At 37.0% G+C, this 22,573-nt stretch overlaps 2 protein-coding genes across 2 annotated transcripts in view; both read left to right on the plus strand.

Moving 5' to 3' along the window:
• The window catches only part of LOC130086833 (parvalbumin-2), a 115,617-nt gene that overhangs the window by 52,790 nt on the left and 40,254 nt on the right, over positions 1-22,573 (plus strand). The gene's annotated exons all lie outside the window — the stretch shown is intronic.
• tecpr1a (tectonin beta-propeller repeat containing 1a) lies at positions 6,585-22,250 on the plus strand. Its single transcript, XM_056253034.1, has 25 exons — positions 6,585-6,864; positions 6,970-7,205; positions 7,973-8,155; positions 9,259-9,381; positions 9,499-9,621; positions 9,773-9,947; positions 10,070-10,170; positions 10,858-10,959; positions 12,939-13,087; positions 13,900-14,450; positions 14,540-14,685; positions 14,962-15,117; positions 16,099-16,248; positions 16,340-16,497; positions 17,505-17,632; positions 17,713-17,815; positions 17,898-17,994; positions 18,112-18,191; positions 18,329-18,385; positions 19,434-19,608; positions 19,756-19,891; positions 20,047-20,139; positions 21,441-21,547; positions 21,638-21,757; positions 21,838-22,250. Exons 2-25 carry the CDS (start codon positions 6,981-6,983, stop codon positions 21,994-21,996), a joined length of 3,597 nt encoding a protein of 1,198 aa, XP_056109009.1. The 5' UTR covers positions 6,585-6,864; positions 6,970-6,980; the 3' UTR covers positions 21,997-22,250.

Below are 22,573 nucleotides of genomic sequence, written 5' to 3' on the forward strand. Positions count from 1 at the left end.
CTTCGGAACGACTGTTTCGCGGCAGCCATCCCTAGTATATGGTTGTAACCAAGGGCGAAATTGTCAATCACACATTGGGGGGGACAGCTGTGGAACTTTTTGTGTTGGCGCATGCACACATTTTTTTAATCAAAATAAAATAAAAGTCAGAGTCCGAATGTTTGTAATTGTATAACACAACAAGGAATTTTATTACATCTGATCGTCAAACCAACGTATAGCCTACTCACAATGATTACAGCATCGGCATCAATTACAGGCCTGAATTGACAACAAAGCGGTCAGTGATCTCTCTCTTTTATAGTCTTCTATAAACATATAGTGACTATAAACATTTTGATTAAATTACTGTTACAGGATAACAGGATATTTACCATTCATAGATAGCCTATGTGCCAAATGTCTGTCAATTTCCGCGCTCCTCCTAACTCTTCTTCTGTTTGTTTTTTCCTAACTCACTGACGATGCACAAGCTACTAAAGGGATAGGAAAACATGACATGGATTTCAGGAGAAATAGGTTTTGCTAAAAGTATAGGCCTAGTGTAAGGCAAGTCGAATGGATTTGGGAAATGGACCGGCCGGGATTTTATATTTTCGGAGCTGAGAAGAATTTTCGGCCCTGCCCGCACAATCATACAAGCCGCGTTTCCATTACCCTTCAAATTGCGCAAATTGAAATTGCGTAATGAAAATGCGCACAATGGAAACACTCCATTTCGCAAAAACTCCCGTTTATCCCAATAAAGTTTTTACGCTCGCATGAGGAGGTTTTTCAGGCAATTTGAAAAAGGAATATTTCGCAAAACTGCAATGGAAACGGGTTTTGCGCATTTACAGTCACCTGACTTAGAATACGCGGTGTGTTTTGGGTCCGTGTCCGCAAATAATAATAATAATTATCATCATTATTATAACATTTATTATATGTAGAAGACGCTTTTATCCAAAAAAGGAACAAAGCAATTCGTCACATTTCATTCATAATACAGTTTGGACAATAATAGGGCTAAGATTATCACAAATAAACACAAGATTTTGACGCATATCCAAGTGTGTGTGCGGACTGGGTGTGGAGCGCGCACTGGATGGCACGGTGGCGCGGGCGCGAACACTTGCATTTTCCTATCAACAGTCGAAACAACTTAAAATACTCTATCATTTCTGGTCATACAGAATATAATAATACATTATTCGCAAGTACTTTTATTTGCGTAATCTCACAATAACAAGAAAACGATGTGCTTTTGTAAAATAAAATAAAACAATCAGGCGCGCTTTCATGATCTCCGTGAACTGAAGCGCGAGAACTGATAGGCTATATAGCCTTTGTAGACTGAAGCTTTAAATGTCCACTTTAAAAGGAACAAATTTGAATCGAAAGCTAATACCTTCTGATTATGTAATCCGTATGAAAGGTGCATTTCTCTCTAAAGGTGCATCCGGAGATGGAGATATGTTTTTAGCCGACACTGATTTAGGAAAACAATAGTTTAATAATAAACAATTAAAATGCCTCGTTATTTTTTCAGACACATTTATTATAGCCTAACTCACCTATACATCCCCTTTCTGTAGGCTGTGGTCATGGCTCTTCTCATTCAGCACTGCGGGAAAAATATAATTTCCAGGTTTTAATTTGGCCTTAGAAAACCAGTAAAATCTACATTTTTTTTCTCCATATTAATTTGTGAATATTTTAAATGTTTAATAAAGGGGCAAAAAGTCATAAACAAATATCTGAAAATTCGTCTCTCTCTCTCTCTCTCTCTCTCTCTCTCTCTCTCTCTCTCTCTCTCTCTCTCTCTCTCTCTCTCTCTCTCTCTCTCTCTCTCTCTCTCTCTCATATATATATATATAATTTATTTTTTTGTGCAGCATTTGGTGTAGGCCTACAGGTCAAACTAAAATGTTGGTGTTCACCTTTGCGTTTTAAAAATACAACAAACGTTCATTTTTCGTTTTGCAATTACGGGTTAAATAAGAAACATGAATGCAAGTACACTGACCGTTTGGACATAATACGAGACAGAGTTCTTTATTGAATTCATAAAAGAAACAATAATTACAGGAATAGTCTACTGGACTCTAAGCCCACTGATCTATATGACATTAATAAAGTCATTCTATATTGATCAGTGTCTAAACCTCAAAGAAATGCCAAAATCAAGACATCGGAGCAGAAATTAGGGAGAAACACCCAGGAACTCCGTGTCTTTCCCTGCCATTAACGCTTGGATAACACGCCACGTCTCCTTCCAATAATAATAATAATGTCTATGCGGTGGCTGTGATATAGGCTATAAACCTACCAACGTCCGTTGCCATGATTTTTGGAATGACTTATCGCGAGAGGAAAAAAAGACGTTTAAGTAGGGCTGTCATGGTGAAGGAATTTCCATTGAGGTAATTTTGAGTGACTCATCAGCGCGATGCGCGCATTATCTCCATTTATCCATTTATTGCTAAATAAATAAGCACAATAGGCCTACAGTATAATAAATAATAATAAAATACTAAATGCATAATAAAGGCATCTGAAATAATAAACTAAGTAGCCTACAATCTAGTGTTGTCAAAAATATAGATTTTTCGATATCGATCCTGAACCATCTGCAACTCTTCCGTCTTCCGCAGGATGCACGCGATCTTCAGTAGTGAACGCGCCAGAGAGAAATGCACATTTCATACGGATTACATAAGCAGAGTGCAGTCTGTAGTCTGTTTTCTTTCGTTTTGAATTGTTCTGTTTAAAAGTAGACATGTCTGTGAGGCAAGTCTATCTTATACGCTGAGTTTCGGTTCATTTATGAAGTATCGCCGACGCCTCCGTTTCGTGATTATCTATCGTCTGCTATATATTTACTTCTTATTTATAAAAATCCAGGCAATTGGTTGATGAAACATTGTTTAAAATTAAGATACAATTAATACAAAACGAAATTCGATTTAAAGAAAGGTTTTGTGCTTTCTGTTTGATGTCTTTGTGAAAGTTTTAAAGCATATTTTAAAGTCGCTTAGAGCGGTCATGTCCGTAACATTGTTTTTTCCTCAAACGCCAACACGAAAAATAAAATAATATGAATATTTTATGTTCTGTGGAGACTGAGAGCCCTTTCTTCATCCGGTGGGTAGTAGCTACTGTAGGCTATTTGGTTTGCACAGTGTAATTCACAGAATTAGGCCTAGGCCCCCCACAAAAATATTTTCATTATAAAATATTTATATTCATTATAAAGTTATATTCATTCAAAGATAGGTTAAATGAAACAAGCTGTTGATTATTTTAATTTTAACTTTGAGCTCCACTTTACAATGCTCAGCTGAGCAGCAATGGGCATTGAGCAACGCTGCTGATGCTTTACCTTAGAGATCTATGGCATTGATTCATTGTATTGAACAGAGCTGACGCCATTCATTAGAAATATCCTTATTAAAAGGATGATTTTTTTTTTTAAGATTTCGCTTTTCTTGGTCACACGGCAACCTTTTCACGAATATGACTTGATATGAAGGACAGATATTTTGTTTACATCCACCTTTCCGCTTCCGATCTGTTGCGTGAGATCACGTGAGGCGCTTTCTCGGGCACGAATCTTAATAACATTGTGTAGTGTGTGATGCGCCACGATTTTCAAATCTTGTAGTGTGAGCATGTTTAAGATTTGAGGTAAGAAAATCTGCAAAGATTCTCCTTAAGTGTGAGCTGCAACCAGATTTCAAAATCGGTTAGGATTTTAAAACTCCTGTAGTGTGAGCGAGGCTTTATTGGCTATTGTGACAGTACTGACGTAATCACAATCTTGCTCATCCCGATAAATATCAAACATGTTTGATATGATCGGGGCGAGCCCGATTTGTGTAAGAGCAGATCGGGAGGTGCAAGATTTGATCTGTGAATGCCTCACATTACCAGATAATCTGTGCCGAACATCGGAACCGATCGAGGTCCTCGACAAGATTTTTTCTCCGATTCTCGGGAGGGGAAAATCGGGCATAAATCGGCCTAAAACTCCTGTAGTGTGAGCCAGGCTTTAGTCGCATAACATCGGTTAATGGAACGCCGTCATTTCGCAATAGTTTTTTATCGACATTTATAAAATATCGCAAAAGTTTTGCGCAAATCTGTAATGGAAACGCGCCCCAAATATGATCAAATATTGGGGGGGACAAATTGCCCTTCGTTGAATATTGGGGGGGACGTGTCCCCCTGTCCCCCCATAGAATTACGCCGTTCAGATATAGCTCGGTGCTTGGTTGCATAGAGATTTATAAACAAATAAAAGGATTTTAAAATCAATTCTGAAATTAATGGGCAACCAATGAAGAGACCTTAGAGTTGGGGTGATATGGTCACTTTTTCGACTATTTGAGAGGAATCTTGCAGCAGCATTTTGCACTAATTGAAGAAGAGCAGTTTGAGTTTTCGAAATACCGCAGTAAAGTGAATAGTTTATGCCCAGCTGCACTACTTCCTGAACTTCAGCCAGCTCCTTGTTTCCTGTCTGACATTATTGGACAAACTGATTAACCCAGGTGTGTCTGGTATTTGTTATTGGTCAGGCACACCTGGATTAATCAGTTTGTCCAATAATGTCAGAAAGGAAACAAGGAGCTGGCTGAAGTTCAGGAAGTAGTGCAGCTGTGGCATAAAGCCAATTGCAGTAGTCTACGCGTGAGGTGATAAAGGCATGAACAGCCATCTCAAGAGTTTTATGATTAAGGAAAGGTTTGACTTTCGACAGCAGACGAAGTTGATAAAAACTAGAGTTTATTACAGAGGAGATTTGTTTATCAAAGTTTAACCCTTTCACGCATAGTGGTCACTACAGTGGACAGCTATTTAAAAAGCATTTTCTTGAATTTGCAAGGGTTTTGATGGCAAGGTTGCACATCAATCTCTTCAGTGGGCCCTGGTGCATCATCCTATACATTGCAACCAAGTTGTAAGCAATTGTGTTTTGACCCCCCCCCCCCCCCCCCCCCCCTCCAAACCAAGATGGCCAATGGTCAGTCAGACATGGCAAGTTGCTCCGGAATATCCACCCATTCCTTCTATCCTAGGAGACTCTTGTAGGTAAAAAAGAAATATTGCAGCATCAAGCAATATCTAATGAGTCATATCACATGCAGTAAAATTTTCCAAGTTTTGATTTTAGATTGGGAGAAAAATCTGATTAATCACCTGTCCACTATAGTGGACCTCATGCATCAATGGCTATATTTCAGCTACAATTCATACTTAAACTGTGAATATTGTTTTTGAAAATACTTAATCTGCAGTGACTTTTTTTGACAGTAAATAAATGTATTTGTATTATTAGAATGTAATTTTCATTGACATCAAAAAAAGTTATGTAATTACATCATTTATGTGACTTAATGCATTACTTTACTCATTTCATCAAAAAAGTAATCTAATTACGCAATGCATTACTTCTTAGATCAAAAAGTTATCTGTTTACGTAATGAATGTTGCTTGTAATGCATTTATTTACTCGTAACGTCAAAAAGTAATCTGATTTCGTAATGCACATTTCTTGTAATTAATTACCTGTTAGATCAAAAAGTAATCTGATATATATATATATATATATATATCCTAGAGTTAAAATCTGACTATATGTATGATTTTAAAAAAAAAGGCCTTATAGCTTATCACTGCGCACCAACCGATTGCCTCGCAACATTCTGTTGTGACAGGGACTATATCTTCTAAGTACACGTGTTTACATTTAGAGGTTTATTGGGTGGGGTGTTTATCAATGTGAGGTGGTGTACACGCTTTGAGGGAATCAACCTTAACCATCCCATCATCTTTGAACATGAGTTAATGGCATCCCCTGCCGGGCAAATAAGTCAGTGCAACACAACACAATTCTTACCACTTCCTGTTTGGGATCTCTGAGTCTACACATCGGGCAAATCCATGGGCAAATCACGAAACGATTTCGCAAAGCTGAATGGTCTCAAAATGACAACATAAGCACAGACACAGATAAGGTATGTAACGTTACGCTGGACAGCAGCTGATATACTGTCACCTACACTGTGAATGCAAAACTATTAGGATATGTATCCCTATTCTAATGTACATGAACCTGTCACTGCGGAAGACAGGCAGGTGCAGTCATTCATTTCAATATGTTTCTCTTCTGACTGTATCCTAGTCGTATTCTTGTTTTTCCCCATATAATATGTTGTTGTGAAATAACGTTACTCTACATGTTTATCTCTTATATGCTGTCATTGCTAGCTAGCGTGCTAGTAACCGGTATTACGTTAACGTTACCTGCATCAACAAACAAGCGCTCAACAACACGAACTATCTTATTGTTCCTCATTAGATAATTTGCTTCAGTAACGTTTTTTTTTTTTTACATATTGAACTAAACTAATAAATAAAGTACAAAAATACAATGATTTTACCTTCTTCTTTTTTTTACATGGTACCATATTAATTAAATTTTTACCATAGGATCTGTCAAATTACTTCTTGCTCAGTTACAGTACTAATATGATTGTATTTTTGAAGTACCTTGTAGTGCTCTGTAGATATAGTAATTGAATATGGCAATCATTCAGTTCCATGGTATTACAATATAATACTATAACATGCTTGACATGATACCACCACATTGTATTGTAAGATTGGTCTGTGATTTAATTGGAGCTTTATGGAGTTTATTGTGTATTTCTGGGATCTTGGGTTTCATTTTAGCTTAGAAGGCAACAAAATAACAGAGTTCAACAGGTCTCCTTCAGTGTTTTGGCAGCTTGCAGATCAGTAATGAGAATCAGCTGACTGCAGATCTGCTTTCAAAGCAGAGGAAAGAGCAGGGAGGAAATTCTGCTTCATTTGAGAGTAATTAACTTAGAGCCCTTGTTTCATTCTAAACACTTTTTGTAGCCACAAACTGATGCTGAGGTGTTTGTTTATCTGCAGATCTCTTTCTCTTGTCTGTTGCAGCAGGGTGCATCATGCCGAGCTCCCTCCTGTGGGCTGTTGATGTGTACGGGAGGGTTTATTGCCTTTCCACAGCTGGACAGCAGTGGGAATATTGCCGCGATGCCCACTTGGAGTTCAAGCGCATCACAGCTGTGCAGCAGTGCTGCTGGAGCATCGCATGTGACCACAACATCTACCTGAATGTCCATGCTAGTGATGTGCCCATCCGCTACCAAGAGGAGACGTATGAAAACCAGGTGTGCTCAATAGCAATATACAGACTGACATGTAGGTCAGTGTCTGAGAAGTGTCTAAGACGTTTCTTATGCTCCCGAAGGCTGCATTTATTTGATCAGAAATACAGGAAAAATAGTAATATTGTGAAATAATATTACAATTTAAAATAACTGTTTACTTTTTAATGTATTTTAAAATGTTATTTATTCCTGTGAGTTCGAAGCTGTATTTTCAGCAGCCAGTTTTCCAGTTTTCAGTGTCACGTGATTCCTCAGAAATTATTTTAATCATTCTGATTTGGTGCTCAAGAAACATTGAAAACAGTTGTGCTGCCTAATAATTTTGTAGAAACTTTTTTCAGGATTCTTTGATGACTAGAAAGTTAAAAAGAAAAGCATTTATTTGAAGTAGAAATCTTTTGTAACATTTCAAATGTTTTTACTGTCACTTTTTGACCAGTGTCCTTACTGAAAAAAGTATATGTTGAATATATATATATATATATATATAAAATATATATATAAAATATTACGATTTGTTCACTCACATTTATTCAAGGTATATGAAAATGTTATTACTTTTTATTTGACGTTTACGCCACATTACATTTTCAGAGTCATTAAATTGAAAAATGTTTCTCGAAACCAACATGAATACAAAGAGTATATTCTTTGAACTTTGCACATGTGTTTTAAACTAGACTTTATTGTAAACACTTTTTATTTGTCATTGACCCTAGAGCACCTGAAAGTGAATAAGACTCACTGTGTTTCCTGTTCCCTCACAGAGGTGGAACCCTGTGGATGGCTTCTCGGACCGGCTGTTGCCCAGTGACCGCTGGCAGTGGAGTGATGTCACAGGGCTGAAGCACCAGCCTCTGGGTGACTTTCAGCTGCCCTCTGACAACTGGGAGTGGGAGGCGGACTGGTACGTGGATGAAAACTTTGGAGGAGAGACCACTGAAAAAGGGGTCAGTATTGATGCCTTTAAGAGGGTTTTGGGGTCAATATATTGTTTTTTTTTATTGTTATTATTATTAATTTAGTGCTATTATGTTCAGCAGAGTGACAAAACTTGTCACCACTGTCTTCCCCCTTGTCGATTTAATTTAATATATGAAGAAAATGCATACATACATAAGTTATAATATATATATATATATTTATTTTATCTTATTTTTTATTACAAATGTGGTATTCTTACAAAGAGTATACAAATCACACATACAGACAAACAAAACTTATGATCAAAATGATGTCAGTTTGGAGTGTTTTAGGGTAGTCAGTCAGTTCTTGAAAAGATGTGTTCTTTCTTTTCCTCCTTTTTTCCCCTCGCTTTCTTTTTTCATCTTCCTTTTTTTTACTTTTTCTTTCTTTCCCTCTCCTTCCTTTTCCCATTGCTACTCCTTTTTCTTTTCCCCGTCCTTTTTCCTTTTCTTTCTTTTCTTTTTTCTTCTTTCTTGATGCTTTAAACATGATTGGATAGACAATATATGGGTTGAGTGCTCTCTCACTGACAGTATAAGGTGGAATTGTAAATTAATTATTGCTGTCAAAGCGATATCTAACATAAACATTTTTCATGTTTGTGTATATATATTGTTATATTTATATAATTATATATATATATGCGTGTGTGTATATACTGTACACACACACATATTATATACATATATATATTTTTATATAATTTATTCATACATAAAGTATATAAATATATATATATATATATATATATATATATATATATATATGTGTGTGTGTGTATAAATGTATATACACACACACTCACATATATATATATAATATATATATATACACACATATATAATGTAAACAAAACAAATTCTGGGAGATGCGATTAATCGCGATTAAACGCTTTGACAGCACTAAAATTAATGTATTAAAATTGTCTAAAAAAACATGCACATGTTATTTTACTTGCTGAACAACTTCAGGTAGTCTCAGGTTTGGTACCGCGATGTGCATGACAGCTTTCACTGTGTTTCGAACTAAACTGGCAGTCTGAAAGACCCCTTAAACCTAAAAAAGAGATCTTCTGTTTTTTTTTCAGGGATGGACATATGGCATTGATTTTCCAGCCACTTATACAAAAGACAAAAAGTGGAACTCTTGCGTGCGTCGCCGCAGATGGTTACGATACAGAAGGTACAAGGCACAGGAAACATGGGTCATGGTGTGTACCAGTACAAAGGTTTTGAGAGCAATTATATATCTTATCTTCATTGGCTGTCTTTAAACGTTGATGAAAAACTTGTCTCTATGTGTCTGTGAATTTTATATGTGAGAGCAGATCCCTTCGGAGCAGACGGAGTCTCTTCCTGACCCGTTTAATGACATCAATTGTGGTGGTTGGGAGATCACCGAGGAGCCCAGAGGGTGTTTGGCACTGTGGGCGGTCTCTCTGCAGGGAAAGGTCAGAACTCAGTTCATTCCAAGCTTACATACTGTCCCATGTCCAACAACACCCTGTGCTCCTGTAATCTTGGAACACCTATACAAAGTTGAATCACGTCCATTTATCCACAAAAATGGATCCAAAAATGTTTGTTTGCACATTTGAGCAGGTGTGGTTCCGGTGTGACATCAACCACCATAATCCTGAGGGCTCCTTTTGGGAGGAGGTGCCCGTACCAGGGGAGGTGGTGCAGATCAGCTGTGGGCCGGGTGACCTGGTGTGGGCCGTCCTGTGGGAGGGTAATCTGATGGTCAGAGAGGGCATCGGCAGAGATAGTCTCAATGGTGAGTGCTGTGGTGCAGTATATTCACTTTTGCCAAGTTACTATTTGTAACCTTAATAAATGTTTTTGAGTAGATAAAGTATTTCTATCCCTTGTCTATATTTAATAATATTTTAATCAAAGGGTCATCATGGGTCACAGTGGAGTCGCCAAGTCCTGAAGCTGGAGCCGTACACGTAGCTGTAGGTGTGAATGTAGTGTGGGCTGTCACTAAAGATCATAAAGTAAGTTCTATTTTAATTTCACATAGTTACACTTGCACATAGAGTTGGGTCCAAAATCTGAGACCACTTGTAAAACTGCTTCGTTTTTCTGCTTTGAGCGTTTTTTCATTATAAAAAGTATAGTATTCATTCATATTGTGTTATCCATTCTAGAAATTTAGCAAAATATTAGATATCAGATTAGATATCAAGATTAAATATCTAGAGTGACAGTAGAGTAAATACATTTGTACGAAATGTTACGAAAGATTTCTAGGTCAAATAAATGCTGTTCTTTTCAATTTGTTTATTCACCAAAGAATTCTGAAATAAAAATCACTGTTTCCACAGAAATATTTCAGCATTGATGATAATAAGGTTTCTCATGATTTCTGATGGATCATGTGACACTGAAGACTGCAGATATAGTTCCTGAAAAATTAGCTTTGCCATCACAGGAATGAATTAACTTTTAAATGTATATAAAAATAGAAACAGTTGTAATAATATTTCACTATATTAATTGTTTTTGCTGTATTTTTGATCAAATAAATGTAGCCGTGGTGAGCATAAGAGACTTCTTTCAAAAACATTTAAAAAAAATTTACTAACCCCAAATTTTGAACTGTTTTGAACATATTTTTTTGTTTTGATTATTTATTTTGTTGTTACTTAGCTTGTTTTTCCTCATCTTCTTATTTCTAATAGGTCTGGTTTAGACGGGGTGTGAATTCCCATAATCCTTGTGGCTCTGGTTGGATAGGTATGGTTGGAGAGATGGTCATGATCAACGTGGGTCTCAATGACCAGGTCAGAGATTAGTAATGTTCTGTCTATGGTTTACCTCATTAATTCCTGACTCTAATGTACTTTTTCCATTGAATACGCATATGGGTGGTTCACCCTTAAAGGGGTCATGACATGGATTTTTTTTATTAGGGCCTAATTGTTTTCCTAAGGTAAAAAAAATATTTTCAAAATTTCGGGCACTTTTGGGGCCCTTAACATGCTCTACTCTTGAAACTTTGCACACACTTTGGAATCATCGGTCATTATTTATCTTAAGTTTTATTTTTTATTTTTTTATTAACCCTATTATTTAACTAATTATATAAAACTATGTTGTCAGTGCACTACAAATAAACTGGTTCTATGCCTTTATTTTTGTCATTAAAACTGATAGAAACAGATCCTAGTTTAATAATAAGGTTAATAAAAAATATTTTTTTTAAAACTTAAAGATAAAATAAAGAGATAAATACTTATGAACTTACACAATTTTGAGCTGCAAAAGATAACTTCACACTCATTTGAAAGTGACCTATATAACATCCTATGACATGAAGTTCATCTAAATTTAAGTGATGTCATGGATGTGGCTGTTGTAGTTTATGGTCAAAGTGGCAACAGCCGCTGCAGTAAATGTGGCATATTCAAACGATTTTGAGATGGTCCTTTTATCCGCTTTAAATGCAGATTGCCCGTTGTCAGCTATATATATATATATATATATATGTATATATTATGCAGAATTATTTTTGTATTATTTTCAACCCTCATTCTGACCATCTGAAATGATCCGTTTTTAAGGGGCGGCTCCTTTAAAGTCCCCCTGTAGCCAATAATTTTATCCCTTAAAACTTGTCTTTGATCACCAAAATGACATATTTAACGTTGACGTGATTGGTTACAAGGTCGTTTGTGACTTCAGAAACACCAGTGATTTCAAACCTCTTTTTTGAGGCTGTACATGGTTTGTCTTAAAACATATTAAAGTGCATTTGTACATGGTTTGTCTTAAAACATTAAAAACACCACATAAACATATAAACAACATTAAAAGCTTGATGTTCACCACAGAGGGACTTTAATGCTTATCAGTAAACGGCCACTGTTATGATTGGTTAACGTCATTGCATAGGTAACAGTATCAATGCCCACTCGCTACTGCACATGAGTACGTTTATATCCATATAAACCCATAATTTACAGATAAAGCATTATGAATAATTTACTTATGGTTTGTGATGCAGCTGCTGTCAGATCCAGTATAGTCGGCTGCTTCATTTTTCAACAAAAGTTTCTATTGTGCCTCGTTTACTAAACAAAAAGCTCTGAACAAACATATAATACTCCGATGCGATCCAGGATGCCATTAAAATCAAACATCCACTTGTTTTCAATGCTGGGATCCTAAACGGGCGGTTTAAACTGGACACGTCAAAGCGAACGTTCTTTCACTCATTCATTTGTCCTGTTGTCGGCAGACTCAAGTGCATGGAGTATGACAGAAACACACATCTGTATACTGTATTCTGTGTAGACGGCATCAGTGATTATAATGGGTTCTATTTGTTTTTGACTTGACACTCACATCCAGTGTAGGCAAGCGTCAGCCGTTAAGCGTCTGAATGCCAGTGGGAGGGGCATACGGTGCATCAATGTCTTGCACTGGATTTTTAAGCTATGAAGCCTGCAGGAAGTTTTAATGGTACAAAGACCAAGGCAAATTAGTTTTTTCATGTCATGAACCCAATTAAGCATAAAAATCTTAGCCAGAAAATAACCGAATAAATGGATTGTATGTATTGATTAAATGAAAACATTATATGAAAATGGAAACATATCACTCACAAATGCACAAATATTGGTCTGTTAAAATAACAGATATTCTGCTATATTCATGTATTCATCTGAGTATGTGTTTCTAGTGAGAATTATAAGTGCTGCACCCATTTCAGCAGTTATTACACTGAGATCTCTGAAGGCCGATGTGTCTCTGTGTTCAGGTGTGGGGTATTGGTTTTGAAGACCGGGCGGTGTATTTCCGTCAGGGTGTGACTGCCAGCGAGCTGAGCGGGAAGGCCTGGAAGCTTGTGTCTGTACCCAGAGATAGTGACCGTTCCCATTCAAGCGCCAGCGCTAGTAGCCTTCAGAGGTTAGTTAGCTTCAGTCTTTAGCCTGTGTAGAATAGATATATGTGTATAATGTGCAAAATGTGTTGCATTTAAAAAAAGTCACCACCAGGTGGTGTAAATCATTAGGACACTTTGCAGTTTGCTTTCTTTATTTAAAACAGTACTTAAGCACTGACCAGCCTTTATCTCTGAAAATAACAATAAACTAAACTGACAAATTTCTTGAGAAAGATGGTTCTTTTTGGTCTTTTACCACCAAAAGTGGACTTCAGTAATGCAACTACAGTTCAATAATTCAGTAATTGAAAAAGACAATGTATTAAGTATGCATTGTCATACAGTATGTGACAGAAATTTTCACTAAATGTTATGTATTCTTTTTTAAATAGCAATGTATTGTCATGTGACAGAAATAATATTTATATTTTTCATTACATGTCAGGTATTCTTTTTTTTAAATAAAAAATATTATTTAGATTTTTTCATTAAATTATAGGTATTTTTTAAAGTGTTATAATGACAGTTTTCCCATTGAGTTCTTATTAGAGGGGCTAGAAAGATTGATTGATTGATTGATTGATTGATTGATTGATTGATTGATTAAGAAGGATTAGAACATTTCATTAGATGTTCTCTTAGTAAACTGGATTGATGGATATTGAAAAGGGCTTTGGCATCACAGGTTAAAATGTACAATTATTTGAATGCTTTAAGTTTTGACTATTTTTGATCAATCAAATGATACAAAAGTTTCAATTATATAAACGTGTCTCAGTGATTCCAAACTTATGGTACTGTACATGTTAACATTCTGTGTCACTACACCTCGCAGCGCTGGTTGTTTCTTTGGTGGTGAGGTGCGTTTGGAGTCCCAGGCATCAGTGTTGAGTGATGCGGACCCTGAGACTGAAAAAGCTGTGGGTGGAGTTGTCCCACCTCCTGAAATGGGAGACAGCCCTAAACCACGCATCCCCAAAGTGACCAGTGACAGCTTCATCTCTGAGCTTGTGTCTGATCGTGAAGGCCAGATCAGTCGTCGTGACGTCCCCCCAGCTGGCCCATCTATTCCTGAGGAGGATCACCCAGAAAAAGAGGTCGAGGACAGGGCTTCCCCAGCCCAGGTTCTGTCTCCTAGCCAATCAGGTGGGCTGAACCCTCAATGGAGCAATGTGGACCTGGAGGAAGCCCAGACGCACCTCTCACCCGGACCTGGAGTAGACGCAGCTGAAACCTGCAGCCTGTCCTCTGTAGCAACCTATAACTTGGCCCTAGAGGAGCCTTATGGGCCAGATGAGCATCCAAAATGGGCCTGGGTCAGTGGCGGGGGATGTTTGGTCGACTGTCACTTACAGCTCAACTGGTTCCACTCATCTACATCCACAGGTCAGCTGGGTCATTTGTGTATAATCTGTGTAATGGAATTGGATGATTCACTTTGTCCCTGACCGTGTCAAATGTGATTGTCTCCTCAGCCCTGAACTCCTCCATGCAGGCCATGTCTCTCTCCATCACACCTGCTCAAACTGCAGCATGGCGTAAACAGATATTCGAGCAGCTCAGCGAGCGCTCCAAGAGAGAAATGGAGAATTTCATGCATTATGAGCAGGCCATTGAACAGGTAGTGCTCACACACCAAACGGTTCACCTCATCTGATCTTTGCATCAATACTAACCAGTTTTGTCATGTATCTTTTTTTGATTATATCTAGACTGTCATTGATATAGCAACAGTAAGTGTCCATACTAGTGCTCTGAGAGTTAGTCGGAATAGTAAAATAGTTGATAGTCAAAGCAGTCAGTTAGTGTCACAGTGGCCCTCAGTTAGGTAGAACTGAATAGTTACCCCAAGAAAATGTATCATTTGATAATTCACCCTGATTCCTGTCCTTTCTAGTCTGTGTGGGTGAAGAAAGGCACCATGCAGTGGTGGCGAGACTGGAAGCCTCATAAATGGGTGGATGTTCAGTTTGCATTGGAACAGTTCTCAGGGGTAGAGGGCAACAAGGATGGAATTCTGTTTATCTACTACACCTTTAATGATGAGAAGAAGGTAATCTTACATTCAGGAGAAGGCCCTTATGGAATAAAAATCCATGTTTATTCATTTTGATGCCATTTATTGTGACCAGTGTACTGCTAAAAGATCTATTTTAGCACATAGTTATTTAAAATGTACATATGCTTTTTCTCTTCTGGGAAAACGTACAAAAAAATATTAATGCCACAAAGGTACAAGCCCTAGATATGTCCACCCATCTTCATGTTTCAATGTGAATGCACCACTGTTAAAAAATTTGGGGTTTTAGTTTTATATTTTATTAAAATTTTGAAAGACATTAAAACTTTATTCAGTAAGGATGCATTAAACCAGTGGTTCTCAAGTTTTTTGGTCACACCCTATAAACTTTTTAAAAATGACAAATTTCTAACTAATTTCACTAAAAATCATATGGAATATACCGGAGAGATTTTTTAAATAAAAAAAAAAGCCTGCAATAGTTTCACTTTGTAATGTTGTTGAATCGTTAAAAAAAATAACAGTAAAGAATAATAGATCAGAACATAACTTTTAATTGAAATAACAAATCATTATTTCAGTGATGATTTAGATGAACAATATATAATCAGTGGCTGCAGTGAGCTCTTCTGACGCCACCTCATTCTTGTACGTCTGCGCTGAAGAGTTGCTATGTCGAGCTTGTTCAGACAGTGACATGTCGACGGTCTGAAGAAGAACAATTCAGTGGAATTGGCGTTCGTGCCGCTTTTTAAAGCCAGAGTGCCAACCGCTATTCACGCACTATTTTCTGTTTATTTATTTATTCTGCTGATCTCCTGCGCCCCCCCCCCCCCCCCCCCCTGCAGTACTTCACTTCTTTAAAAAACATTAAAGAATCTTACCAACCTCAAACTTTTGAACAGTGGTGCATCTACACAGGAAAGAAAGTTGTGCTTGTAAAGTCATTTCATGTAGTATAGATTGACACATTTGATCAATTCAACCTCTATTTTGCTTTGATTCTTTGTCCAGTATCTCCACGTGTTCATAAACGAAGTGACAATCCTGGTGCCAGTATTGAATGACTCCAAACACACATTTGCTATCTATACAGCAGAGCGAACCAAACAGAGATGGCCCATCCGCCTGGCTGCTGCCACAGAGCTGGAGATGTATGACTGGGTGAGGAGAGAGCATGAATCATTGGAAAAATCAAATTCCAACGACTTGTGATTTCCTTGCAGTTTGACTGACAGTTTGTTTATCCTATCAGCTGGCTCTGCTCAGTGTGTCCTGCTGTGACTCTAGAGGTGTTCAGGGCCCTCCCTCGAAACAAGCCATCTGGTCAGTCACCTGTAAAGGGGACATCTTTGTGAGCGAACCAACAAAAGAACTAGAGGCATCTCCCTACCCTACACCATGTGATCAAATGTAAGAATCAGATGATGGATTGATTTTATGTGAAGAAGTGTATATGCGAGATTCCTCAAATAGGGGACCACGTCCGTATGTTGTTGTTTTTCAACACACTTCCTACTTTTAAGGATTATAATAGCTTTAAACTTAATTTATAAAAGTCTTCAAATGTTCCATTGCCAGAATTGAATTTTTTTCTTTGAATTATTTATCTATCTAAGAAGTGTTAAAATCAAGCAAATCTCTTTGCTTTTTTTATGACAAATGGAAAAAAATAATAATAATACATTACCATCATACAACATCAGAAATCCACATCATTACCTTATACCAAAATACACTTAGAGTTTGACAAAAGCCAAAAAGCCATTTGCTAAAGGTTTAACATAGATGAAACATATTTTGAAGATGTCAAAACAGAATTAATCATACACTACCATTCAAAAGTTTGGGATCGGTGAGATTTTCTAAATGTTTTTAAAGTCTCTTATGCTCACCAGTTATGCATTTACAATTTAAAAGATTTTTATATTAATATATATCTTAAAATGTAATTTATTCCTGTGGCAGCAAAGCTGAATTTTCACCATCATTACTCCAGTCTTTAGTACACGATCCTTCAGAAATCAATTTGCCTTTTTGGTGCTCATGAAACGCTTCTTATCATTATCAAAGTTAAAAACAGTTGCTGATTTAATATTGTAGAAAACGTGATATTTTTTTCAGTATTATTTGATGAATAGAAAGTTTAAAAGAACAGCATTTATTTGAAGTAGAAATCCTTTGTCACAATGTAAAAGTCTGTCACTTTTGATTAATTTAATACATCCTTACCGAATAAAAGTATTAATTGCTTTTTAAAAAATTCTTACTAAGCCCAAACTTTTGAACAATAGTGTATATTCATCAACCTGTTACGTTTGTCCATTGTCTCGCTGTTGCCATATAGCAATGAATTCATGAATAGGCAAAAATGACTGCTCAGAAAAAAAGGAAATCAAAATCTTTGTTATCATGGACAGGTTCTGGCGTCAAGTCGGAGGGCATTTGCGTGTTATTGAGTCCAACAGTCTTGGTGTGGTGTGGGGGATCGGCTATGACCACACCGCCTGGGTCCACACAGGAGGCTATGGAGGAGGCTTCTTTCAGGGTAAATGCATCACTTCTCTTTCTAAACCAATAATTTTTAATGTATTTTAATAATATTACATGTTTATCTCACACATACAGGTTTGACAAGCAGCACAGATAACATCTACACACAGACTGATCTGAAGAGTGTTTACATCTATGAGAACCAGCGCTGGAATCCTGTCTCTGGTTACACTAACAGGTTAATATAGACCAGAGCATGATGTTTGTAATGCAGAAGTGTTCAGTACGCTCACTGCTGTGCCTCACTGTTTCTCCTCCAGGGGTCTCCCTACTGACCGTTACATGTGGAGCGATGCCACCGGTCTGAAGGAGTGCACTAAAAACAACACTAAACCACCCTCCCCCCACTGGACTTGGGTTTGTGCCAATATTCATTTTCTCCCGATACATAAATAAGTTGTCATTGAAATTGACAATGAATGTTGTCTGGTTGCTTTATAGCAGCAAATGTTTGTATGTGTTGATACTTTGCAGGTGTCAGACTGGACTGTTGACTATGCTGTGGCAGGAGGGACAGACAGAGAGGGCTGGCAGTATGCAGCTGACTTTCCTGCGTAAGTTATGTTGGCCATAAGCATTGCTTGTCTCTTTTATTACCTGGGCATGTAAACGTAGCAGGTTTAGTATCACCACGTGTGAGAGCGAGCTAACTCCTTTTTTTTTTGTGTGAATGTAACATTCGCCGTTCTAGGTCATACCACGGAAATAAAACGCTGAAGGACTTTGTTCGCCGCAGGCGTTGGGCAAGGTATGTAGCGCCGTTTAAGTGAATGTTTAAAGTCGACATAAAACAGAAGTTCCGATAGTCTTTTCTTCCCTACTGTGATGTGCTGTATATCCGAGTGAAATGGCTCCACGAACAAGAAAAAATGTAGGGTGGAACTTGATTGGATTGTTTGAGCATTGTGATTTGCTATGCTGTGACATCATGTGAGTGACAGGTTGTCCCGCCCTCATGGCAGTGAACGCATCATCAGAGAAGAGAAAAGATGTGATCGTAGGAAGGAAGGGAAGTTATTTTGACTAAAGAATACATGAGCACATGAATTAAAAAACAATTATTATGTGCACGATAAATAATTTATAATAAATATTGCAATATTCCATTAAAAAAACAAGATTTGTCAATTTTGATTTCATAGTCAGCTCTCTCCAGCTCTGTTTATCATGGTATCTATTGTCCTTAGTGTTGGGAATTTTATCTATTTATTTTTTTATGTATCGATTTAAATGTATTGCATAGTTTCTTTGTTAATTGTGCAACTTTTGTTATTTACTTGGGTGAGTAAGTACTGTAAGTGAAGGATTTTTATGACATATGATTCTGTTAAAGGTTTTTGAACATCTGCGTTTTGCCTGTGCAGGACCAGCGTACTAAAATTTGGAAGAATACATTTAGTTATTTTTTTAGTAAAAATGTTATATAATAAGTGGTAAAAAATAAACCGTTAAATTTGATTCTCTTGTCTGTATACTCACTGATAAAAATGTGGTGACTTGAACTTTTCAAAAGTGGGGAAGCTACTAATCAATGGCAAAATATGTACTGATATATCTTGGTGTCTGCAGTATTGCTTTAAAGCTCAAGTTTAGGTTATTTTTAGTAATAAATGGTAGAAAAAAAGAAAGAAAGAAAAAGACAATAAAAACATTTAAAAATGTAAACAAAAATAACATTGTTTTAGTATTTCTGTTTAGTAGCATATAATGAAACATAACATCGTAAAGGGACAATTTTTGTTTTGGTTAAATTCGATTCCCATCGCCAAATCTCATACGTTCTTCTTTCACCTTAGAAAGTGTAAACTCACAACAACCGGCCCCTGGCAGGAAGTCCCACCTATAGCGTTGAGTGACATAACAATCCTGCCTTGTGGGCCGAAGAGCACAGTGGAACAGGTGCCATTATGGGCCATCAGCAACAAAGGAGACGTCTTGTGCCGCTTGGGTGTCACCTCACTGACACCTGGGGTAAGAGCCAAGTTCCTGATTTGGTTTAGCACTAAGTCATTTCCATGCAAATGATGTACAAATACTGTACAAACTTATTTAGCATTATCACTGTGAGAGGTTTCCTAGAATGATGTAATCATGACTGATGATGTGGCTTGCTCGCAGGGGTCCTCATGGTTGCATGTGGGAACTGACCAGCCTTTCAAGTCGATTTCCATAGGTGGCGTTCACCAGGTTTGGGCCATCGCTAAGGATGGTTCTGCGTTCTATAGGGGCTCTGTGTCCGCTGAGAACCTGGCAGGTGAGGGAATAACCTATCACAAACCCCATGAATATGCAGCAATATACACTTCTCTCATGTTACATGTTAATGCAAGTCATTCCTGTCATGCTGATTTCACAGCATTGCCTGTGGTATTTCTGCAGCAGCAATAGAAAGGTTTGATCTGTTTGCAGGAGATTGCTGGTACCACATCCCCTCTCCAACCGGACAGAAGCTTAAACAGGTGTCAGTGGGCAGGACGTCTGTATACACAGTGGATGAAAATGGTACACCTATACACATCATACTGATAAAAAGGTGTTAATACTATAGTGGCAACTGGAATATAGTAGTAACACTTTATCATAAAAGTATTTTTAATGCATTAATTATGCCTTTTAATGCACCTTATAATGCATTGTATGGTCTATGAATAATTTTAACCATAGATATAAAACATTATCCCCCGGTTTCACAGACAAGGCTCAAGCCTAGTCCCAGACTAAAATGCATGTTTGCGCTGTTTTAACAGAACGCAACTTGCACTGACATATCTTAAAATATGTCAGTGTCATTGTTTTGTCTCAAGATGCACACAAGTAATGTTATTTTCTAAGGCACGTTTATGAAAGCTACTTAAATGTCCTGGTTAAACTAAGGCCTAATCCCGGCTTAATCTAAGCCCTCTCTGTGAAGCCAGGCTTTTGATACTTATCTATTCATTGTTACACCTTTAGACAATATAATGCATTAAAACATGAACAATCAATTTCTGATGTAACAAGGAAACTTTGGTTAAGTTATATATATATATATATATATATATATATATATATATGATAGATATACATAATGAATACCTTTATTATGCATTATACATAAGGCTTTATATATATATATATATATATATATATATATATATATATATATATATATACATATATATTCACACACACAAAAATTGGGGTGTCAGTAAGATTTAAAAAAAAAAAAAATGTTTTAACTTTTATTCAGCAAGGAGTCAAGGACGCATTAAATTTATCCAAACTGACAGCAACAACATTTATAATGTTACAAAAGATTTCTATTTCAAATAAATGCTGTTCATTTGAATGTTCTATCCATCAAATAATCTTGAAAGAATTGTATCATGGTTTCTATGAAAAAAATATTTGCCATTAGAGGAATAAATTACATTTTTAAAATATATATTAATATAGAATAGACTTCTTTAAATTATAAGTAATATTTCACATTATTACTGTTTTTGCTGTATTTTTTTAATCGAAATTAATGTAGCCTTGGTGAGCTTTTTTTTTCTTAATTTTCTTTTAAAACTTACTGACCCCAGACTTTAAAATGGTAATGCATATAGTTATTATGATAATATAATATAATACTGAAAATAATAGTACATAGATACACATAGATAATCATCATTGCAAAAAAAAAAAAAATGATTCTAGAAGAATCCATGTGCAGTCTAAAGCAATTGGCTGTGCTGTACATGATCATTATTTAAAACTGTCAAATAAAAATGGCAATAATTGCTATAGTAGTTATTATATGTGTGGTTTTGTATGAGCAGGTAACCTGTGGTACAGACATGGTGTGACCCCCAGTTACCCTCAGGGCTCATCATGGGAGCACATCTCCAATAACGTGCGCAAAGTGTCCGTTGGACCTCTGGACCAGGTCTAGACCATTTCCTTGTAACTAGTTGTTTCAGCCTAACTATTCTAGGTTTTCTGCTCTGCTAAATGCCAGATGTGTGTCTTTCCTAAGGTGTGGATCATTGCAGATAAGGTGCAGGGCAGTCACAGTTTGAGCTGTGGCACCGTGTGTCGCCGGCTGGGGGTGCTGCCGATGGAACCAAAAGGACACTCGTGGGACTATGGCATTGGGGTGAGCACTGCTGATGTCATCTTTATGTTCACTAGTAGTACAGAACGGATAGAAAATAAGAAATGATCTGCTTCTATCAGGGTGGATGGGATCACATAACAGTTAGAGGAAATGCAATGGAGGCACCTCGTATCCTGATGCCGTCACTGACTGACAATGGAAGCAACCGAACGGCAACACGCAGTCCACTGCAAACCAGTGACCAGCCAGAGATGAACGGAAACCCAGTGGGCTGTTAGTCAAACAGCTGAGCTCTTCATGCTAACCATCTCTACTGTAGCCATAAATTGTTTCCTTACTGTAGTACTTCTGTTGTATAGAGCAACAGTTAATCATTCGTCTCAAGTTCCCGCACATGTAGATGACTGTGTATTTTGAATTCACATTCTCCAGTTAGCTTGAACAATTTTTTTTCTTGTTTTGAGGGCTCTCTTGGATAATGAGGCCACTTCCAGTAATGCCCTCTCCTTTTTAAAATTCCCATCATTCGTCATTAGGTTTTGATCTCAATTTAATGTTCGTCTGTGGTCACATCACGATTGCCCATTAGCTTTTATTTTTTTAATTCTTTATTTGAAATCAGGGGCATTAAATACAAAAAATGTCACAGTGTAAGCTACTGAAGGTAATCTACAAGCATTTTATATTGAACATCACACACAAAACAGTTTTAAACAAACAGCTGCGTCTGGGATTTTACAGCACGGCTCCAGTGTCGTAAAATATTCTGTAATACTTTCATCATCTGCTTGTATCCGGTTATTGGTTATTTATGGTTCTTACTCAAAGCTGAGACAGCACAGTGATTCTGTACAA

The sequence above is a fragment of the Rhinichthys klamathensis genome, unplaced genomic scaffold, assembly GCF_029890125.1.
Source record: "Rhinichthys klamathensis goyatoka isolate OS25496 unplaced genomic scaffold, OSU_Roscu_1.1 h1tg000101l_1, whole genome shotgun sequence".
NCBI classification, from domain to species: Eukaryota; Metazoa; Chordata; class Actinopteri; order Cypriniformes; family Leuciscidae; genus Rhinichthys; species Rhinichthys klamathensis.